Source organism: Haemorhous mexicanus, chromosome 13 (assembly GCF_027477595.1).
Source record: "Haemorhous mexicanus isolate bHaeMex1 chromosome 13, bHaeMex1.pri, whole genome shotgun sequence".
Taxonomy (NCBI): Eukaryota; Metazoa; Chordata; class Aves; order Passeriformes; family Fringillidae; genus Haemorhous; species Haemorhous mexicanus.
Window position 1 is genome coordinate 10,307,382 of NC_082353.1, and position 21,400 is coordinate 10,328,781.

At 44.8% G+C, this 21,400-nt stretch overlaps 1 protein-coding gene and 1 long non-coding RNA gene across 3 annotated transcripts in view; both read left to right on the forward strand.

Annotated features, from left to right (window-relative positions):
• Positions 1-1,022: 1,022 nt before the first annotated feature.
• LOC132333159 (uncharacterized) lies at positions 1,023-9,331 on the forward strand. Of its 2 annotated transcripts, none has more exons than XR_009488074.1 (3): positions 1,023-1,422; positions 6,874-6,978; positions 8,880-9,331. It is a non-coding gene; the product is annotated as an uncharacterized LOC132333159 (long non-coding RNA). The 2 variants fall into 2 exon arrangements; XR_009488075.1 differs by lacking the exon at positions 1,023-1,422 and adding an exon at positions 1,780-1,850.
• Positions 9,332-11,411: 2,080 nt separating this feature from the next.
• The window catches only part of ATOSA (atos homolog A), a 47,349-nt gene continuing 37,360 nt past the window's right edge, over positions 11,412-21,400 (forward strand). The window contains exons 1-2 of the mRNA XM_059858315.1: positions 11,412-11,675; positions 11,907-12,193. Of these exons, the coding sequence (XP_059714298.1) occupies positions 12,178-12,193 (16 nt within the window). The 5' untranslated portion in view covers positions 11,412-11,675; positions 11,907-12,177. The remainder of the gene's footprint in view (positions 11,676-11,906; positions 12,194-21,400) is intronic.

Here is a 21,400-nt window from a genome sequence, read left to right on the forward strand (position 1 = left end):
CACTGCTCTCTTATTTCAAATCTTAGATTGAGAAGGATCTGGACCTGACCTCAAAGGCAGCTGGAGTTAAGTGAAGACAAGGGAACTGCTGCCAAGGAGAGGCCATCAAGGGAAGCCAGCACGGGAGAGGTTAGGGCAGGGTGGAGCTTTTAAAAACCCTCTAATTGTGCATCTGCATTTAAACATGTGGAAAGTGCTGTTTAGGACAGAGTATTGCAAGTAACACACATTTTCCTTAAGGTTCACTGATTTCAGCACAGCTAACACAGGTATTTTGGATATTTTTAACCTATTGAAATTTAAAAAAAAAAAAAAATTGAAATACAAGCATACTGTAATCTCTGCAAAAACAGACACTCAATGTGAGTGAAAAAGTGCTGCTTCAAATCATCTCCCAGACAAAATGCAAATGATTGAATATATGAATTACCTCTTCACAAGTAATTGCTGTGAATCCTCATTTCCTGCCTTTAGTTCTGCACCTTGTGTTCTGGCTAAACTTGATGTTTTTTCCTATTTTTGTCTTCTTTCAATGACAATACTTAAACTGCCACATAGTAAACATCAAAAACCATAGCTACTCGTTTGGCATTTTTGTGTTTGCTGTGTATTTAATTAATAAAGTTATTACAATGAAAATGAGTTTTAACAAATCTCTAAATTATGTGAAAAAGTAAAAATAGCAATTCACGAATGAGTGATAGGTTTGTTTGTTTAATTTTTTAAAATATGACCGTTGGCAACTCCTTTCTCTGTTTATGTGTTTGTGCCCTGCCTTTCCAGGATACAGCCTCTTCATGGAAATATTATTTCCTCTTCTATGTCTGCTGCACTTGGCACACAATGGAGTCTCATTACTCCACAGAGCCTCTACGTGCCATGAAAAATAAATAATTAAACTCCAGCTCTTTCAGTAGGTAAATACTGCCTTTCTCACCCCTGTGCATAAAGCAGCCAGTGTTCCACACCTGGCAGTGATCTCCTCTGCCAGTTCAGCCTCCTTGCAGTCCTCTGGCATGAAACACAGAGTGTGTCACCCCAGGGCTGTCCTGGGGCAAAGGGGAGGGGTCAGCTGGGACAGCAGTGCCCACCACCCGCTCTGCCTGCTGGGTTGGAGACAAAGGTGGAGGGATGTTACAGCCAAACTACATTTCTGTGTGTATACATCTTCCAGCACCCTTTAGAGCTGTAGCTTCTACATGTGCTAGGCAGATGTTCAGTCATGCTTTCCTCTGTTTCAGCAAAGATTGGCTTTATGATAGCTGGCGTGGTGCATGGCCTGGGAGCTCCACACAGATCCTCGAGAAGGATGAAATGCTGTTTAGCTTCCACCAAAAGAGAGAAGAAATGCACACCTGAGAGTCTCCAGCTGCACAGTTCTGAGGGCAGTGCTGCACTGGCAATTCCTAGCAATTGGAAGGGGTAAGAGCAGAATTTGGGGGGCCAGTGGGGCCCACCACTGGCTGATCAGAGCTGATCAGTTTTACTCTTGTGTCTAGATTCAGCAGCTTCTCATCTGTAATTTACTGTGTTTTCTCCTGAAAATACATCTTCCCTCACCCTGGGGGACTGTGAGGAAATCTCTGGGTTTTCTCTTCAACTCATGCTGTAGCTTCTACCCTGAGTACTTTTGCTGTTTGAGTAACAATGGAAAAAAGGACAACCCCTCAGTTTGGGGTGATTTCTCAATCCCTCCATCAGAAGTTTCAAACGACAGCCAATGGAGGGACAGGGCATGTCAATCACATCATGTGGCTCTGACTTGTGTAAGAAGCACAGCCTTAATCCCTGCCAATGCCCTACAAGCACTGTCCAGACAGGGTTGTACAAGCACCTGGAGCTGCTGCCGGGTGAGTGAAGCCACTGGGTGCCCCTGGGAGGCTGCAGGGTGTGCTAGCAGCAGGGGCAGTCCCACAGTGAGCCGGGTGGCCGTGGGTGTGTGTGGCACAGAGGGGGCAGTGCTGGTGGCACTCCCCAGGTGCCTTGGCAGCACTCTCTGTGCCCGAGCTGTCCCTTACCTCTGCCATGCACGGCTGAACGTGCTTTGGCAAGGTCAGCTGCCACCTGCTCCTCTGCACTGAGGACCTGGCTTCCAGATTTTTAAACATAAGGGAGGTGAGTCTAGAAGGCTGATAGCAAAACAGTGATGAAGATTCATTGCTACAGTGACCAGAGACGTAGAGGATGCAGAGAAAAGCAAAACTTCACGTTATTTATGTCAGAAAGGTGCCTGCTGTAAGTTAGAACAGTCCTAAAGATGCTGTGATCTATAGCAGCCTCCTAAGGCAACCCAGAATCCCCTTTTCATAAGCAATATATCTATTTATGTAAAGAGGGGAAAATATAACAAGTCTTACAATGGTCTTTCCTGCCAAGGAAAAATCTGAAGCATTAAATGTGCAGAGTGACTTGGTGAATCAAAGCTGGGCAGTGGCTTTAAATGTGCCACGTGTTCCTTGCTGGAGCTCTGCTGCTGACAGCTGAAGGCAGTTTGCTACTGGCTCTGCACAGTGGAAAAAGCAGCCTCAATGACAGCAAAGGAAAAGGAGTAAAACCCTCCCCTTCCTCAAAAGGGGATTGGGGAAATGGGCCCTTAGCATGGTGGGCTGTGACTAGGGCCCTGCTTTTGAAACGTGATCCGTGTGGGCAAATCCCACACAGACCAGATGCCAAAACCACAGTGATTCTGTGACACTTCTGTTGAGAAAGAGAACAAATGTGCTCTGTGCTCATCTTTTCTTTTCTGAAACAAAACCAATTAAATTAATTTTGAAACAAGGGCTTTGATTACTATCTCTCTGGTGTCATCTTTACGTTGCTGTAATCCTATGGACTGGTGGCATCACTGCTGATTTGCACTGCTGTAAGAACAATCAGGCTCTGTGTTTTCCAGGCACTGAAGCTGCTTATGTTTTGTGCAAAGAAAGAAACTCAGTCAAACAACTTTAAGGGGAAATAAATTAACCAAGAAATTCAGAAGGGGCCAAAAGCAATATGAGCACAGATAAAGCTACAATATTCCAACTGTATTGCTAGTTTAGAAAAAATGCCCAGCCTAATTAAGGAAGTATTGACTTCAGTAAAAATGTGTATGCTGATCTCTCTTGGTTTTGGGTTCTAATTGACATCCAAATGTGAGCAATTTAATAAGTTTCTGCAATTTTATTTATTTTAGTATATGTACTCTACTGGCTTTGTTTGAGATCATTGAACAGATGTAAGCTTCCCTTCCCCTTCAAACAATGTTATGCAACATGAGAACAAATCAACTGTAAGGATTAAAATTATAATTGACCTGGTGGGAAAATAGGAGACAAAATTCTACCCAGCATGGCCTGAGTTGAAATTCTAGCTGCTTCTGTATGAAGAGGAGTTGACCTTTGTGTATGACCAAGGATTTCACTATTGATGACAGAGATTTATATACATAAATATTTATTTATTTTCATCCAGTGAAGCACAATCAGGACTTTCAGCATTCAGCTTTAATGTTCATTTTTTTTGCTATAGTTGCTATTATGCTCTCACTCTGAGGATGTCAAACTCCTGAAGAGAGCAATTGTTTTGCTTCAGGTGCAGTAAAGCTTACAAACACTATGCTTGGGGTGAGAGACAGAGGCTTTGTGTGTACCAAGGAAATTTGGTATATGAAGAGAGTGGAGCTGGGCCCAGGACTGATACAACTTGCCAACAAGTGAGATGAGCCACAGTATTCTTCACTATACTTCTTCACTATACTTCACTGTACTCCTCACTGTACTATACTACAGGACAGCAGCTCATGAGTGGAGTTTTATGGAATATTTTAATGTTAGAAAAATAAAGAAAAATAAACCCACAAAATTTGCAGCTACTTAAACGTGAGTCTGGGTATATTTCACATTTCTGTATTGAAAGAAAACCAGTGCTGATGACTATGTGCAGCACATTCTGTTCAGTGCCATTTCCATTCAGTCTTTACTATTAGCACATAGTATAGGCCACTAAATGGCCATGAATATATTAGATGGACTATGGCTAATAACAGTGTGATTAAAATTTTTAGAAGGAGGCCATGGCAGTTTTCCACAGCTCTGACATTTACCTAATAAGCCCCAACTCACTGACTGCTTTAGTAAATGATACATGGCTTCTCTTGTAAACCTGGCATGGGGTTACATTAAATATTGCCTTGTATTTAACAACGTGCTACTTTCCTGCCCTACTCTCATAAGTCTAGTAGGACCTGTGGCCTTAATTTAGCTTGGGTGGAACTATAGGTTGGACTTGTTGTTCCAGCAAGGTAATTGCTTCTCTGCATAAATGAATTATCCTTTTCATTTACAGGGCCCATGGAAAGTTGTGTGTAATTTCAACCCATCAGTGTAGCCGTGGCAATCCTTTAACATGTTGTGCACGTGCTCACTGTGTTGCTTTTGTCCCCAGTGCCACAGCTTTGCTGCAGGGTGAGATGTATGACAAGCTGGCCCTTTGGAGGGATGCTGGCTCTGCCTCACTGCTGGCCTCCCCTACAAAGTGGGTACTAATGTGACAGAGGATGAGCCCTGCCTGAAAATAGCAAGTCCAAGGCCTTCCTGATAGGCTGACAGGGATGGCAGCTCTGCAGAGAGCCATGGAAACTCAGTCAGTGACACTTTGGTAGGAGCTCTGGAGGCAGGGGAGGCACAGGAGGGCAGAGGCTGTGAAGCTGAGTCCTGCTGTAAAGGAGGGAGCTGCCTGAGAGGCAGGAGCTGGCTGGATGTGCCACCAAACTGGTGCATGCAAAGCCATGACCCAGCTGCTGCAGCAGGACAGGGAAAGTAAACAGGGCTGGCAGAGGCACCAGAAGCTGAACTTTGTGAACTCCTACCAGATGGAGTTACACCAGCAATTAATTTGGTGCAATTACTTCCACACAACTGTGTTGGAAATTATTGCAAGATAGATCAACTCATTAACAATAGGAAAACAACATTGCAAAACTCCAATCACCTCCTTCCAAGTGTTATGCACTCACTTTCCACTGAAATTAATGAAAATAGTGCAAATGGGTGCCTGGATTCCTGGATCACTGCATTGAGTAATTGAGGTACAGCTCCTGGATGTACCTGCTCAGAAGTAAACACAGTGATGAGAGGAGAGAGATGAGCCAGACTGAAAACAGTTCTTGTGCTTCCATTTTCCCCAAACCTACTGCTGGCAATATCTTGCTGTTTCTCTTGGCAAACATACTTCTTCAGCTTCTGGTCTGGGCCTGCTGTTGCTACAAAACCTTCAACTTTAATATGGAAATCTGTATGTTTTCTGATTAATATTTCCATCAAGCTTAGTCCTGGGTAAACATTGTGTAACATTAGCATTCATCAGTGGACTTGCACAATCCCCTTGGAAAAACATTGAAAAAATATTTCAAAAACCTGCTTTCAGTCTAGAATGAATATTACAGCCACAGAAAAGGTCTTCTATGCAAAAGAGAATAATTTTCCCCTCTTTCAGAGATTGATGAATGATTCACAAGTCAATAATTTACTTTTCAGTACATTATTGCCTGATTAGTCAAGTGCTGATGCAATTAAACTTAATGATCTTACTGAGTAGGTGTCTGCTTAGATTGGCACTTTAAAAGAACAGGTCATTAGTATTTGTGTAAAACAGAACCTTTCTTTGTTTTTACCATGCTATTTCTATATTTCCATTGCTACCGGTCACCACTTCAGATGAGGGTGTTCTCATTTGGAGCTGGTATCTAATTGCACATCACAGATCAGCTGCTAAAGAAGCATGCAAAGCTTATGAAGTATCAGTTCAGGAGTTGCTCCAAATAGAGATTATGCAAGTTACTTTTCCCAAGGTGAATGACAGCCATGCAGGAAGGGCTCAGTTTCTGTTGGCAGGAGGGCCTGACTGACTGCTAGACTCAGCCTCTGGACGGCTGGCAGAAGAGGAGATTCCATCCTGAGAGGTGCTAAGCTCCTGCTGCTGCTGCCAGGAGAGTAAAGAAGGCACAGGGCAGCCCATGTGACACGGGAAACTCGAGGAGCAGCACAGGACACAACCAGCTTGTTTCCAACAAAAGGAATCTTCTGTATGTAAACAAAGTTTAGTAGCAAAGTGTGGAGTCCAGGAAATCATTTCTGGTGAGGAGAATAAGCTTTGCTTCTGAGAGGACTGCAATTATTTCTCTATTGTTCTCCTAGTTCCTCCACAATTTAGTCTTGGCTGTGTCTCCAGTGAGAAAGTACTACTTGGAACATGAAGGAATTTGAGAGAACACACAGAGGAAAACAAAAAATCCAAGATGTCATTTGGCATTTGATTTCAAAAAGTGAATTTAGCAAGTGAGAACATGTTAATAGCTATATGTTTTTGCTTTGACAGGGACAATTAGTAGTGAAATTAAGCAATGGGGGACTTTGGTAGGAACTGCATGGAAAGAAAAATCCCTGTAAGTTAGAAAACAACAGGATCTAACAGTACAGCACCGGTTGGTTTACCCTTCCTATGTTCACTCTCTTCAAAATATTCAACACTATGACCACCATTTGTGTATTTCTAAGAAAGACAACTAAAATATTACTGTTCCTACTCTGTCACAGATCCTGATTTTCCAGACATGGGACAGGCTTCCTGTAGAAGCACCTCCAGTATCTAAATTGATGCATTTGCACCAAGGAGAGCTGATGCAACAAGATGACAATCAAGCCCGTGGGTCAACAGATTCAGAAATAAGTATCTAAAATTAAATGCCTAATTCCATAATTAGGAACTTGAGGTAGACTGGTTTTCAAAAAAACACTGCAGGAGTGGCAAATTCTGCTGAAGTTAATTTGAACTGGAGGTGAGTTTTCCTTTAAAAATCAGGCTGTTTTATTTAAATGACTGGTATTGTTACAGGCATATTGGACATCCCGAGCTGAAGGTTTGAATTTTCCCTCCCAAAGTATAACAGTATCAGCCTGTACCCAGAGCACAGAGCACTCATCTGTGGCACTCTAGAACGTGAGTATATTCCATCCTGACAGACATTATTGTGCGAGTGTGTCTGGGGACTCAAAACAAAAAGATTAGAAAAATACACTTTCCTCTCTTTGATCCTGAGGCAAGCCACAAATGTAACAGAGGCCTAAGGGCTGTTCCAAAGGATGCTGGGGGGCAGCTCTGTGGAGGAACTTCTGCATGGGTTGGGGATGAATACAGAACAAAACCTCCTCTGCAGCACACACCAACAAGGTCCTCCTGCCTCCCAGACCAGTGTGGGATAAATCAAGGTAAGGAGCTCTGAAAGCACTGCCTCATGACACTCATGGATCTTGGCATGACATAATGAGCCAGGTTAGCTGAAAGCTGTAAGGATGGGAAATGCAGTGTGGCTGTTTCTAAGGTATTTTTAAATCTTATTGGGTTGATGATATTCAAAAACTTAAATCAAGCTGTTAAATCAAGATCATTTGGGCTAAAATATTTACTCCTAAGTGCTGGAGGCTGATGCCAACCGTGTAACACAAAGTTGGGCAGACATAGAGAGGACAATTGTCTCAGTCTGTCCTTGCTATTGGGCTTACAGGTATCTTGAGAAAGAACAACAAACTCTTTTCCATTCAACTAGATCCCCTTATCTGTATAAGATAAGGGTTTATAATTCAGTTTCAGTAACAGCTTGTAGGAATCTATTAGTTGTTGTGAATTCATAAATTCCTATAAGTACATAACTAATTTCTTTGCAAAGTGGTTACTACTGGTGACAATTAAATGCTGGTTGATCCTTTGTAGGATTTTTTTTTTTTTTTGCACATTTCAAATTTGTTGCATTGCATACTGTACCTTCCAGTCTATTTCTGATAGTCTTCATCCTTTTGCAAGAATATTCTCCCAACTGCAGTGGCATTATACCACATAGGTGGCAGCCATGTCAAAAGCAGTTGTGCCACATCATTTAACAAGCAGTCATTGTGTCCAGGAATCACAGGAATCTTGATCTGCTGCATCAGACATCACTTCTTTGACAGCTAAAGCTGAAAAGACACTTGGGATGGAACCTAAAATATATTCTGTTTCAGGTTGCAGAGACTGTGCCAACAGCCTACAGTGCTGAAGAAAACCCAGCCATACATTTATCTTGTTGTTTTGGTTTCTTTTTAAACTTAATTTCTATATGAACAAGGCTTATGAGACATCACTGTGTCATGCTGCCCCAAGTGAGGATATTTTAAAATCTAATGGCCCATTTGAGACAAGTTTCACATGTGGTTGCTGTTCACAAGAGAAACAAAGGTCTGGCACATTTCAGGAAAAGGAGATAGGATGGCCCTGTTAAGGTTTCCACCAGGAAAGGAGCTGCCACCAAAATTCATGCCCTGTTTGTGCCAGAGCCACTTTGTCCACACAGAGGCTACAGCCTAAGCTCTCACCTGTTTACACAGTGAGGTTAAGCTACCATGAGACAGAAATGGATAAGAAACCTGGTTTTGTCCCAGCTTGTGCTCCCAGAAGTATGTGTTGGTCTCGACTGGGCACTGGGAGGGCAGTTTCAGTTCTAAGCTGATCCTGCTTTGGTGTGATGTGTAATGCAACCATGTGCTTTTTGGATATTTAAGTTGATGCTAATCTTCTGAGGTCAGAGATTCATTTCAGTACTGTCATTAGATTTCCAAGTGTGTGTAAGCAAATTCCCGTGGTGGAAGCCCCTTAGCCCATATTTTCTCTGTGTATTCATGCAGTATTTATAATTTTTTTTGTGACTGGGAGAAAAATTATGAGTTCAAGGACATTTTTAGCTGTTTTACCCAAACTAAGTCCACAAATTTGTTCGGGATTTTTATCATTATTTTGCTTTTATTATTATATGCGGAATATTGTATAATTAGATCTCTCAAATAATTTTGTGTTCTGCTTTTTTTCAGATCAATTATGTGTCTATGTGGTCAAAAGGGAAAAGTCCTTCTTCATCTGAAGTGAAGCAAGCAGGACCTGAAGGATGTATCTCAGACATACCCATGGCTCTCAGGGTCCGGGAATGCACTGACTCAGGAGTGGAAGCTGAACCCAAAGTCTCCTACATGGTCACACAGAGTAGCACTGCACACCAGATGTGGCTTTCTCTTGTCATAGGCCTAAAACTTTTGTAATGATAAGTGTTTTTCAGGCTGGCAGTCAATTTCCCATTGGCTTGAACTCCTAAGAACCACAAGGTAATGGGAAGCTAGCTGGCTCAGTGATTAAAATGGAAAAAAGTATTTTGAGATAGCATTTTCCTGGAAGTGGGGTCCATTTGTGTCTGATGAGCTGTTTTATAAAACTGCCAAAGTGAGATTAAAACTTTTAAAACTATTAAAAAATGGTATGTGAAGCTTAATGGCTAAATAGCTACAATTGTAATTTAATAGTAGAAAGGCAGACTTGGGTTTGGCTGTAAAACCAATATTAGAACAAGGTACAAACTAATTTGCAGTGTCCTTCAGCAACAATTAGTGTCCTAGAGGATGTGACTTTTCATTAGGATGACTAGGAGGATCTGACAGGTGGCTGAATCATGCCCACTGCAGTCACGCTGAACTTCATCTACATGCACCCACAGTATTTATTGCTCAGTCAAATTCTTCCTTTTATAATTCTGGATTGCCACATGTGCAATTACATTGCATCCGGCAGAGAGCTCTGAGATCTGTAATTACCAAACACGTCCACAGCAGTCACACAGCAACAGAAGTGACACTCATGTACTCACGAGTGTAAAATCAAAGCACTGCACCTCCCACTTGCCCATGACTGAATGGAGAGGTGTTTACTGCACAGTTTATTCGGTGAAGCACCCTCCCAGTGTAATGATACACAACTGATAAATGAGACAGGGCAATAGGTGCAGTTCATACAAGCCAAACAGTGCAGAACTGAGTTCTTCTGGAACTTCACACTCTTTGCAATACCTCCAGCGCATGCTCAGCTAGCTGTGAGAAAAGAGTGGTTGTGCAGAGCCCAGATGTACACACATCTGCAGGGATGCTGGCACACTAGAAAGAATCAGGAATTGGCTAGGCCAAGCACAGGAGTCAGAAGACTTGAGTATGTATACCTCACCTTGTTGTAGGGAGTGAGTGTCTCCCATAGGGCTCAGGCTATAAGATGGGATGTTTGTAAACAATCTCAAAGGAAGGAATTACCAGAGTAATGACTGGAGATGTGGCAGTGTCTGTGTACATCCCACCTTTGGGACCATCTAAAAGCACTGTATTGTCTCATCTGTCTTTCTGACCGGGTCCCAATCCCAGTAACAGAGCTGTCCATGGGGCCTGTCCTGGCTGTGGCACAGCCTCCAGGTGAGCTCTGCAGTACAGCTTCCCCTTTCAAGATTTTCTTTCTGCTCTCTAGAGGCCACTTTAGCCGGCCTAGATCTGTGCCGCTGGTGAAAGAGGGATCCCCGTAACCAGGGCAGTTTGTTTCCCAGTTCTCCGTGGTGCATTTAGCAGTGCGTCTAAGCGATGGGGGGCTCGGGGCACGGGCAGGGAAGGGGGTCCGCACCGGGCAGCCCCGGTCCTGACCTGCTTTGCTAGGCAGGCCTGATGTGAGGGATGGCGCCGGCCCGTCCCTTTGAGAGAAACCTGAATTTCTGCCGGATTAAGGCGGTTGTGTAACCGCAGCCCAGCTGACTCCATTGTTCCTCCGCACAATGTTGTTATCAGCGCGAAGCGAGCGCCGAGCACGGCGCCGCCGGGCAGGGCGGGCGCGGAGAGCGCTGCCCCGGGGCAGGGGCGCACCGAGCGCTGCTCCCGCCCCGCAGCCCGCAGGGGTGAGCGGGACGGGGCTCAGCATCCCGCCCGGCGGGCACTTCGCACCTCGAATCGCCGCTCTGCGGCCGCCCATACACACGTGCATTTAAACCCGGCGGCCGTGGGCTCCTGCGGGCACACGCAGGGCCAGTGTGGGAGGACACGTGTGCGGGGGGCAGAGGGAAGGAAGCCGGGCAGCGGCTGGCGGCACTGCGGGAAAGGCGCGGGTGAGGGGCCGCGCCAGCCCCCGTCGGAGCCGGGTGAGTGAGCGAGGGGCCGCTCCCCTCCCCGAGGCGGGAGCTTGACTGCCGGAGCACTCGGCGGGAGGGTAGGGGCGAAGGGACGATAGCGTTCTCGCAAGCCATAAACCCAGCGGCGCCGTTTGCAGCGCAGGGGACGGGTGTCCCCGGGCAGCGGGGACCGCGCTCCGGGCGGGACCGGACTGTGCCGTTCCGAGCCGTGCCGCGGCCGCGCTCTGTTGCTGTGACAACCGAGCTGCTCGACGGCGGGCGGGCGGGCAGCGGCGCGGGGCATTGGCCGCCGTGCGGCACGTGGGGCGCTGAGGGCCGGGCAGGCCCGCCCGGGGGCGGGATGAGAGCGGCGCGGGGCGGGCGCAGCGGGGCCCGCGGTCCTGGCGGGCGGTGGTCCCGTTTACCCCCCGTCGGCGGCCGAGCGTGGCGGGTACCCCCGGCCGAGCTGCCTTGCTCTGCCGTGCCCGCCGCCGGGCTGTGATGTGTGTGCCCCGCTCGGCGGGAGGCGGGGAGTGCCCGGCGGAGAGGAGGGGAGTTAGTCAGCGGCGAGGAGGAGGAGGCAGGGCCGGAGGCAGAGCCATGGAGAGCAGCGCTGGGCGGGCGGGGCGGCCTGTGTGACCGGGGCGCATCGCGGGGGCACGGCCCGGCAGCCCGAGCGGCAGCGGCGGGGCCGGGGATGAAGGTGCGGCGCAGCCCCCCGCCGCCAGCCGCCGGCCCGTGACGGGGCGGGGGCCGCGGCCCCGACGGGGCGGGCGGGGGGCCGCTCGCTGCCTTCCTTAGGGCAGGCAGGCAGGCGGGCAGGAGGGAGGGGACTCCGGCAGGGGCTGCCGTCGCCCGGGGCCGCGGTGACTCAGAGCCGGCGCGGCCGGGGGTGAGCCGAGGTCTGTTGTTGTGGGATTTTTTTCCCCGGCAGGTTATAAATAGCCCCGCGCGGCGCCGTGTCACGGAAGGACACCCTGGCCGGGCGCGGGCAGAGGCCGCCGGCGCGCAGCCTCCCCCGGCCGGCCGCCGCCAGCCCGCCCGCCCGCGGGCCCAGCTGCCGTAGCGGCGGGGCCGCCTCCCGCCGGCTGTGCCCGCTCCCGGAGCGAGAGTGACACCGCTGGCCGGGGCAGCGACAGCCCGGCTCCGCGGGGACAGCGGCACGGCACCCGGCCCTGTCAGACCTCGCTGAGGCAGCAGGGAAGATGAAGCCGGAACGAGGTAAACGGCTTATCAGTACATTTCTTTTTGTTTGTTTTGTCTGTGGGATTAGAAGTAGCCCGGTGGTTGGCTTCGATGTTGTCGCTCTATTTCCTTACCCCCTCCCCTGTCATTTTGGGGGGTGGGAAGGAATCCAGATACTCGGGCTCAACTCGGGAAATGCCAGTGGGAGTGGGATGCGGATGGTGCCCCGCGAAGGGGGGTTACAGCCCCGTGTCCTGCCTGCCCTTCGGCTTTCCATTGTCTCGGCTGGATGGAAGGAGACAAACGCCGTAGCGAAGTGCTTTTGCTGTGGGAATGCTGCAGTTCGTGTGTCAGACACAGCCGGCTCGTTAGCACAGTCCTGCAGTGCTGAGCCAAGAGTCGGTCAAAGGCAAATCGGGCACCGACAGACAAAGCCAGCAGATGTACAGAAATATCCAAATATAGCTGAAAAACACCCTGAAAATAGCCATAACTTACATCTGTGTTGTTTTATAAACCGACAGTGCTTTTTTCCCCCCAGTTATAATGGAGATATTTCATAACAAGCATGGTGAAATATAAATTTTTCACGATTATTTGGTTACATTTTTTCGGATAACTGACATCTGGTTTTACAGAAAAATCAAGACAGCAGTCTACGTATATGTTTATAACACTTGAGCTCTTTTGCCGTATAGCAACAGCTGCTGATGCCCCTAGAGTTGGAAATAAGTCATGACTTCTATTTTGATCCAGAGAGCAGTGATTATTGATTCCTGTTAAAGCAAGATATTTTTTTGAAGAAAATCTTAAATATGCTCATCGTAGTATTCCGAATGTTAATTAAAAACAATAATCCATGTTTCCTAAGGTTTTGATGATTCTGTTGATTATCTGGTCCCTTTCAGTTTCAAAACATGTTCTATTTCTGTTATAATCACTTTGGTGTTTTGAGAAACACTTTTATATAGCTTAGATATTCTTGTATTAAATGCTAACACTTACATGACATACACGTCCTAATTAGATTTGTTAATGACATGCTTGCTAATAGCAACACTGCATACATGACCACTCTTAGGTGGATTTCTTGTTTGTATGTGCTGTAAGGATTATATGGTGTGATGATAGCACAGATAGTACAGAAGCAATAATACATTAATGGGGTTTAAATGCCATGGTTTTGAAATGGGCCTTTCTCATTGCTTTCCTCCTTGTTTCTTAACTGCTTAAACCTTCACACCATCTACTGCAGCAAGGCTGGTTGTTTGTAGGATCTTTAGATTTCAATACCCGACACTAAAGTTTGAAATCTGTTTACTGTCAGGGTGAAATTATATTTTAAAATAGCCAGGTAAAACCTAAGTCAATATTTGCAGCTTTAATATGTTCTGATCTAACAGTTTCACATTTACATGACCTTTGTGTATTCCTTTCTTTAATTTTTAGGCAGAAGGAGTTAGAACACTGCAAATATTTTCAGTTGCTGAATGATAAGTGATCAAATGCCTTTTTTAACCAACCTGGTGTGGAGGGAACCAAACTTGTACAGAAAGCAAGTTATTAGGTTGCTGGGGTATTTTTTGTGGGTTTTTTCCCCATAAGCTGGGAGATAATAAATTGAGATTCCTATACAGTGTTAAGTGCTTACCATGAACTGGGCAAAATCCTTCAGAAGTTATGTCTTGAAATTCTTCTAAGATAATTAAGAAAAGTCTTGAAGTAAATCATGGATCTTACCATAGGTGGAAGGGTATCACCAGCCATTTTAGTGGATACCTCCAGCTTAACTGTGTGCTAATACAGCAGAGCACAAAGGGGGTTGTGCAAGTGCTGCCTAAATGCCATGTGCAGCCCACAGAGACTCTTAGGAGGCACGAATCATGCAAATGTTTACATGTGCTGCTTTCTGCATAGCAGCTGTAGCACAGGACACAAGCAGTCAAGTGTGCAGTCACCTGCTTCCAATCGTTGCAGATTAATAGCAAAGGGCAGAGGAGAAGCAGACCACTCAGCTTGCCACAGCTTTCACTGCTCTACAGAGCCTCAAAATCCTGGGAAGACTGTAAATTCACTCCCCAAGTAAAGCAAAAAGAAGCAGACTTTAAACAGGCTTGCTATTTATTAGTTTTTTTGGTTTTTGTTCTTACAAATAATTATATCAGAATCAATTTGGAGCACAGGGATGCAGTTCTTGTTAGAATTTAGCTCAGCACTGCACTGAAGATTGTAGTGCCCAGGCACATTGGGAGAGGTGTGGTTTGGCCTTTGCTGAACTACCAGTAAGGTTCTTGTTATCCCCAGCAAAGATGGATGATGCAGGAGAGGAAAGAGGAGATCTAAATGTGCAACTGTTTTTATCAGTGGGCAGTGCTACAGAATGTTTAAGGAGGTGAGAGGGATGGACAGAAATGAAGAAAACATGGGAATTTGGCACTAAGGTACTTACCTCCCTCCACAGGAGGGAAAGTTGGAAAATTGCAGATATAGATATGTAATGTGTGAAAGCAGTGTGGAGGGGATGGAATAAGGAGCTCTGCATAGCAAACCTGCAGAGCAGTTTTGTGGGTGAGGGAGAGCAGGAAGAGCGCTTCGAAAGTGCAGGTAAAAATGTGGACTTATTCCTTTGCCATGCAAAGGCATGGGGCACTCCCAGGATGTTTCTCATGAGCATCACTCAGGACGTGGCCCTCAGGTGGGTTTGAGTGTGGGAGGACAGTGGCTGCTCTGAGCACATTCCCAGAACTATCTATACTGATCTAGGGAACACAGTAACTCAAGTACTGATGGCTGCTGCTCAGCTTTACCTTCCCTGTGCTGCTGTTCTTAAAGTGAACTGTTGAAGCATCTTAAAATACAGTGGCCATGGTTATTCAGCTGTGCCTCCGCTGGTGCCAGGGAGAAGAATTAATCTCCCTTTCTTACCTACAATGTTTTTGGAGTGGTGTTTGAGTTTGGGGTTAGTTTTGGTTGTTTTTTGGGGTTTTTTTCTTTCTGCAGTAACAACATATCAGGTTACCTGGCTTTGATCCATGATATCATCACGATTTGGTTTCTGCAGTACAGCTGCCTAGTCAGCTGCTTCGTGCTGCATGTTTGGACTGCTGTTTCCTTTCTCAAGTACAGAGCTTTGCTCTTGCTTCTATTGAACTTCGTTCTAATGACTTCTGGTCGCTTCAGCAGTTTATTGAGTTTGGAAGACAGAATAAGGCTTCATAGCAGAGTGCTTGCAAAGTTTTCCAGCTCAGCTTTGTTCATAAACTGTATAAACACACAGTTTCACCATCAGCATTAATGAAAACATTGCATAATGTCAGGGTGATAGCTTGCTGCCAAACTCAGAAGGCTTGTTATGTACTCTTAGAGTACACTTGGTGCACAACTGGAAAACATCTTGTGGTTTAGATGAATCTACAGTATAGTCATATTTTACTGTGGAAATGTTACAAGACATCAAAAGTTTTGCTATAGTCTAAATAGCTGGGAGTTATTGCTCCTTCCTTCTCCCTCCCCCTCATTGCATGAATGATCAGTTAAAGGAGGAGAACAGGCTTGTTTGTCTCTAAATGCGTGCTGGCTAGTTTTTATCACCTTATTCTAGTCTTTTTTTACTTTCTTATTGCCTTGCTTTGTTCATTCCTCTATGTGTGTTCTCTGTGTAGGGACTATTTTGTTTTCACTTACAAATTAAACAAAAAGCAGTCCTTTCTTACTTTCTGAAGCATTAATTCCCTCCTCGAGATTATCCTAATTTACAGAAATGACTTTCTGTCTACAAGAGAGGAACAAGCAGACTGAAGATTGCTTTTTGTCTTCTTCTTTGCAAGTCAAACTTGGATATGTGCCTCAGGGTCTGTTTGTAGTAACTGGGTTAAGGAACTTCTGCCACATTACTTGGTGGGTTGGTGTGGAAAGAGGTAACTCTTGGTTCAGCAAAAGTCTGTTTACTGCCTCCTGTGGGAAGCATAGCTGAGGCATTTTGGGATCTGTCTGTGGGGAAAGCTGGAGGAGAGATTAATGAACAGCTGATGGAATTTAGATTCTTAGGAGGAAGGATGAGGAGGCATGGGACTCGGGGGAAGTGAGCTGAACCAGTGTGTTCAGTTGTGGAGTTGGTTGTTAATTTAGGAGATGTGGGTAAGGCCCTTGTTTTTATAAGCATAAAATATGCCCTATATTAACTGGTGGAGATGTTATGGAAAACTTTTTAGCAAAGATGATGTGCTACAGAGTATGCAGATTAGGAAGTGAAAATATATACTGGAAAAGGATGAGTGTTGTTTTAGTGTCCTATATTGAACCGCGATCCAGACACTTTAATTTTGTAGTATCTTCTCAGTGAAATGCCACAAAGCACTTAAACTTTTCCACGGCAGAATGATGCAGCCAGTCAACAAAGTAATAAACTGGAAATGAGCTGCTTCCTGCTCGGTGGAGCTGTCACTCCAGAGGCGTTGGGGCAATGCCCGGGGCTGGGTTGCCACAGGTAAGTGCAGGTTGGGTGCTGATGAGCCGGGCTGACGCTGTGCCTGCCCCAGGAAGCCCCCGGGCAAGCAGGGCACGTGTGGCCAGCTGCGTGTGCCGGGGAGCCTGCTCCTCCTGCCTGCATGGCTGGTAAATAAAACCTGCTTGTTCTCAGAGAGAAAGAGCACCTAAAACTGCTCAGGGTAAAAAACCCCACCGAGCCAAGCAATCTGACAGGTACTGCACTCAGATTCCTTCTATGGGGCATGGAGCCATCCAGCTCGAATCTTTGGGGAGAGCAGATTTGTCCTGATAATAGATAACATATAGATACAGGATATGAGTGAACAGGAACAGAAGCCTTTGTTTTTTAATTGAGGGTGGAGTCTAGATGCTTTCAATACAGTTCTGTCCTTGCACTTGAAAAATGGCAGTATAAACTCCCTTTTTATTAAATTTCTGCCTCAAATGTTTAACTTGGAAGAATTCTTAGCTCTTAAGTGCTTAACTCTTTAAAAATGTTAGGCACCAAAAAATTTAAAGTATATTTATTTGTAGAATGGAATATCTCATGTTTTAATTTGAAATTAGTTTTCTTACCTGTTTTGCAATTTGTACCTAGCTATTGACAGCAGGGCAAGTCTTCCTGTTGTAAAAGTATTTCTTGGGTTGGAAGGGTGCTTTTATCATTGTTCAGCAGTGAGAGTTCTTCATGGCATAGCTGTTTCTCAGAGAGAACCATCCTGGTAACAACAGCTTTGCCATTTTTTATAGTTTGCTTGGTGTTGTCCATATTAGCTGCCTTCAGCTGTTGCTAAAAGAGATGCTGCTGGAGTGGCATTTAGGTGGATATTTTGGGGACTGTGGATATGCCAAGCCCATAGGCTTGGAATATATAAACTGACCCTTCTGACCATATTCTTTACTTGCTGCAGTGAGAAACTTTGGCATGTCAGTTCAGATCCCTGGGGTGAAACATATTAGGTTGGACTTTGCTGTTAAGGGCAGTGTTGACATTATTATTGGATCTGAGGTCTGCCAGTTTCTAAATGTTTTTAAAAATAAGCTAACATTTATAAATACAGATTCTCATGAGAGACAAGAGTTTGCTGCCAAATGAAATTCTACTTATTAAAATTAGAAGTCTTCTGTGAAAACAGAGGAACTGACGAGAACAAACCAACTATATGACATTTGTTAAAAGAACTTGCTCTGTCTGCTTCACTGTTTATAAAATGTTTCTTTGGTATTTTGATGGACTTCTACTAATAGCAGCCATTTACTGGTGGAGGAATAGCCATAATCTTTTATCTTTTCAGCAATGAGTTTAAGGTAACAATCCAGCCATTCTTTTAGTCCATAAGGTCTCGCAGTTTAACTGTAAATATAGTGGTAGTTATGGTCTCCATTACAATGTAATACTTGATAAACTGTGTTTTTTAGATTTTTGGAAGTGTCTCACATCATTGTCTTTCAAGGAGGTGGTAAATTGTTCAGTCTTTGCAGGTCCTTTAATGTTTAGACAGAAACCAGTTTTTGAGTTAAAATTGTTTTAGAAGTGTATTCACAGTTGCCTGGTTACCTTTGTACTACCCAGTACTAAAACTCCATGAATAAGTAGGCAATTAAGGGTGAATGCAAATACAGAAGAGTGCCTCTTGGACCTGGGCAGGTAGCTGGACTTTGGAAGACTTCACTTTCATTACCTATTCCTTTTTCTGCTAGTCTCTGCAGGGTGGCATGACTATAGCTACAAGCACATGGCTGAAGCCATGTGAGTTATTCTTGCTCTGCAATCAGAACTGTACTGAGATTGGAAGAGATTTTTTTGTTTGTTTGTTTTTTTTACAAAGGCTACTTGTAAACAGTATAATTAAGTTGTAAGTCATGAAAATTCTTCATCTTTTCTTAACAATTCAAAGTTAATCTGACCAAGTCAAAGCCAACTCACTTGTACTAATACATTTCCTTCCATGTTAAATGGGCCTGTCTGGTTCTTTGGCTAGTGATTTTTCATGCTAGCTTTGGGACCAAAGCTTGTTCAGTTGCTGTCTGGGATGGTATTACAACATCACATGGACTCAAAATGCAGAGATGTAATAGGGTGTTGTGAGGATGTTCTTGGGGGATAATTTGGAGAGGGAGCTGTGTGTGAGGCAGCTGAACACACAGGGAGGGAAGCACTCTGCATACATGAAATACTAATGGCATCTCATGTCTGTGCTGATTGTAACAGTCCTTCTAGTGAATAAAGGCAAACAAAATAGTCTCACTGAGAAACCTTCTGAACAACTTTGTTTCTTCAGGAGCAGTAAGGGGAGTTCTTCCTCTCCATACACATTTATTTTGGCTTGGCCACTTTGCTTTACGTGGGCAGGCATGCAGTCCCTCTCTGTGCAGGTATGTAGTACCAGTAACCATGGGGCAGCTAAGCTTCCCTCTTGGCAGTGATCAATGTGTTTCCCAAACCCATTGGCTTTTTCCAAGGAAAAAAACAAGTTGGATTTTCTTCTGAGGCATAAAAAAGGGAGAACATATCCCTTTTTTTGAAATAGGGACTCTGGTTGCACGTGAGCAATGTCATCTGTTTTACATTACACAAGTCAGTGATCTTTTTTCCATTGAGATGCCTCTGAACCAGGTTGTTAAGTAAGTCCATTTTGGATAGTGAACTACTTTAGGGAGTCTATGAGCAGGTGACTGCTTGTGCTAATTTAACCTCTTAATGGTACTTGCTGTGTATGTGGGGATTCCTTTTGCCCACTAATGAGCCTTCAGGATTTCTAGGACATCTTTCACACTTCTCTGTGCTGTAACAAATCAAGCTTCTTTCTCAGGATGCTGTGCAAGTATCAACTTGTTTTGTGTAATGGGGGCAGGAAGGGCAAAAAGAGACACAGAAGTTCAGTAGAATTGAAGATGGCAAGTATTATCCCATATCCTCAGTACAGTCTGCACCACAGTGGGAGGTGGTAGAGAGGCAGCTGGTTTCTTCTGAGGGACAAGGGAAGGAGAAGGAGAGGTGCAGGAAGAGCTGCTGTGGTCAGCCTGCTTTTTTTTCAGAGCAATGGGAAGCTCTTCTCCCCTGCCAGGTATTGTTCTCCTTGATTCCCTGCCAGGGCACCAGCCCAGCAACGCAAGTGAAACAAACCATGGCTCAAACTCACACTTCCAGGCAGGTCAGCAAGTTTGGTGGAAGGCTTTGTTTGCAGACCTGGGGGGGCAGAGAGGGTGTGTAAGAGCAGTATCTGAGTAAATGTCTGTGATGGCTCCTTGCCATAACTTCTGTGTTAACAGAGTGAAGTTCTGATATGTTGAGCTGATGCCTTTTTTAATGTGCAGTTTTCTGAAAAGTCACAAGTACTGGTGCGTTTCCTTTGCATGTTAGATCTGCGTCTTTAAAACTCCTGAATCTTCAAGACTTCAATTTACTTTTCTTTATTTTTAAAATTTTCATTAAGTAGGTGAATTTGAGGGTAGAGGAGAAGAGAATAGTTGCATCAAGAAGGGAAGAACTTCAGTAAATATTACAGTGATGTGGAATAAAAGAGGAGGTGTTTCCTATCAATAAGAACTGAACAGGGACAAAATTGTGAAGGTCAGCATGGACTAGGAACACAGGTCAAAGGGATTGATACCAACACTCATGCTGCTCAAAGGTAAAAACCCATTTTTCTCTGCTGTAAATGTCTTTAAAATGGAGCTTCAAGTATGTTTTCTATATATAGAGAGTTTTCCCACTTCAGTTACCTTTTAGTGAAAAGTATGACTTTGCTTTGTTTTAATCTGAGGGGGAAACAGCTTCTTCCTTTTGAAGCACATGCTGTTTGAGTCTCCAGAGGAATTTTGTTTACTGTGGGGAAACCATGAGAAACAAAGTATCTGGAGAGCTAGAATTGGAGGATAGGCCTCGAGTGGGTTGCACCATAGCTGTACTAGCAGTAGTACTCATGGTGTAACTACCTGCACCATGCTAACACAAGCAAGGTGTGGAGGACCCCTCTGAGGAGTCTGCTGGTAAAGAGTGGAGGAGTAAAACCAAATAGCTAGTTCAGGTGAAACAGGGGGAATAGTTGATAATACTGGAAATGTCTGAAGGCAAAGTTCAATGTAAAAGTGCTAGAATGCACACCTGGCTCACCTTGCACCAAGCACTTAGGCCAGTCATGACTGGCTGTTATTGTGCTGCCTCTGGATGTTTGCTACGAGAGCCTCGCTGAATTAAGAACTTTCTGTGAGAAAGTATTTTGGATCCGCTAGAGATGAAAGTCATGGTGCTTGATGGTGCATTGTATGTTCTTTCATCCCATCCTCATATTGAGAAGATGGAGTCTCCTTTTATAAATGTTCTAGGACACTTTTTTTAAGCTGGCAAAATTCATTCTTGTGTAGGTTTCTAGTATGAAATCCGAGCAGCTTTATGTTGCACACTGATTTTTTTATTTTATTTGGGTTTAATTTTTGTTTGTTTGATTTAAAAATCATAGTGGGACTGTTAGCATCTGATGCTTTCAGCTTCTCTAGGTGTATTGTGGACTGTATGTAGCCTTTCTCACTCAAGAAATTTGAGTTTGAGCATAAGTAAAAGGAAAACTATACACAGAGTGTGAGTGGTGTATCTAACCATCTCTTTAACATTCATTGCAAGCATCCAGAGCTGACCTCGGCTTTGTTCTGAGGAATTGAGCATCTGTACTGGGAGAAGGGGAATAAGGCAGTCTACATGAGAGCACTTGGTGGTTTTGTGTTCTGCAAATTAGTAACTCAATCCAAAATGTT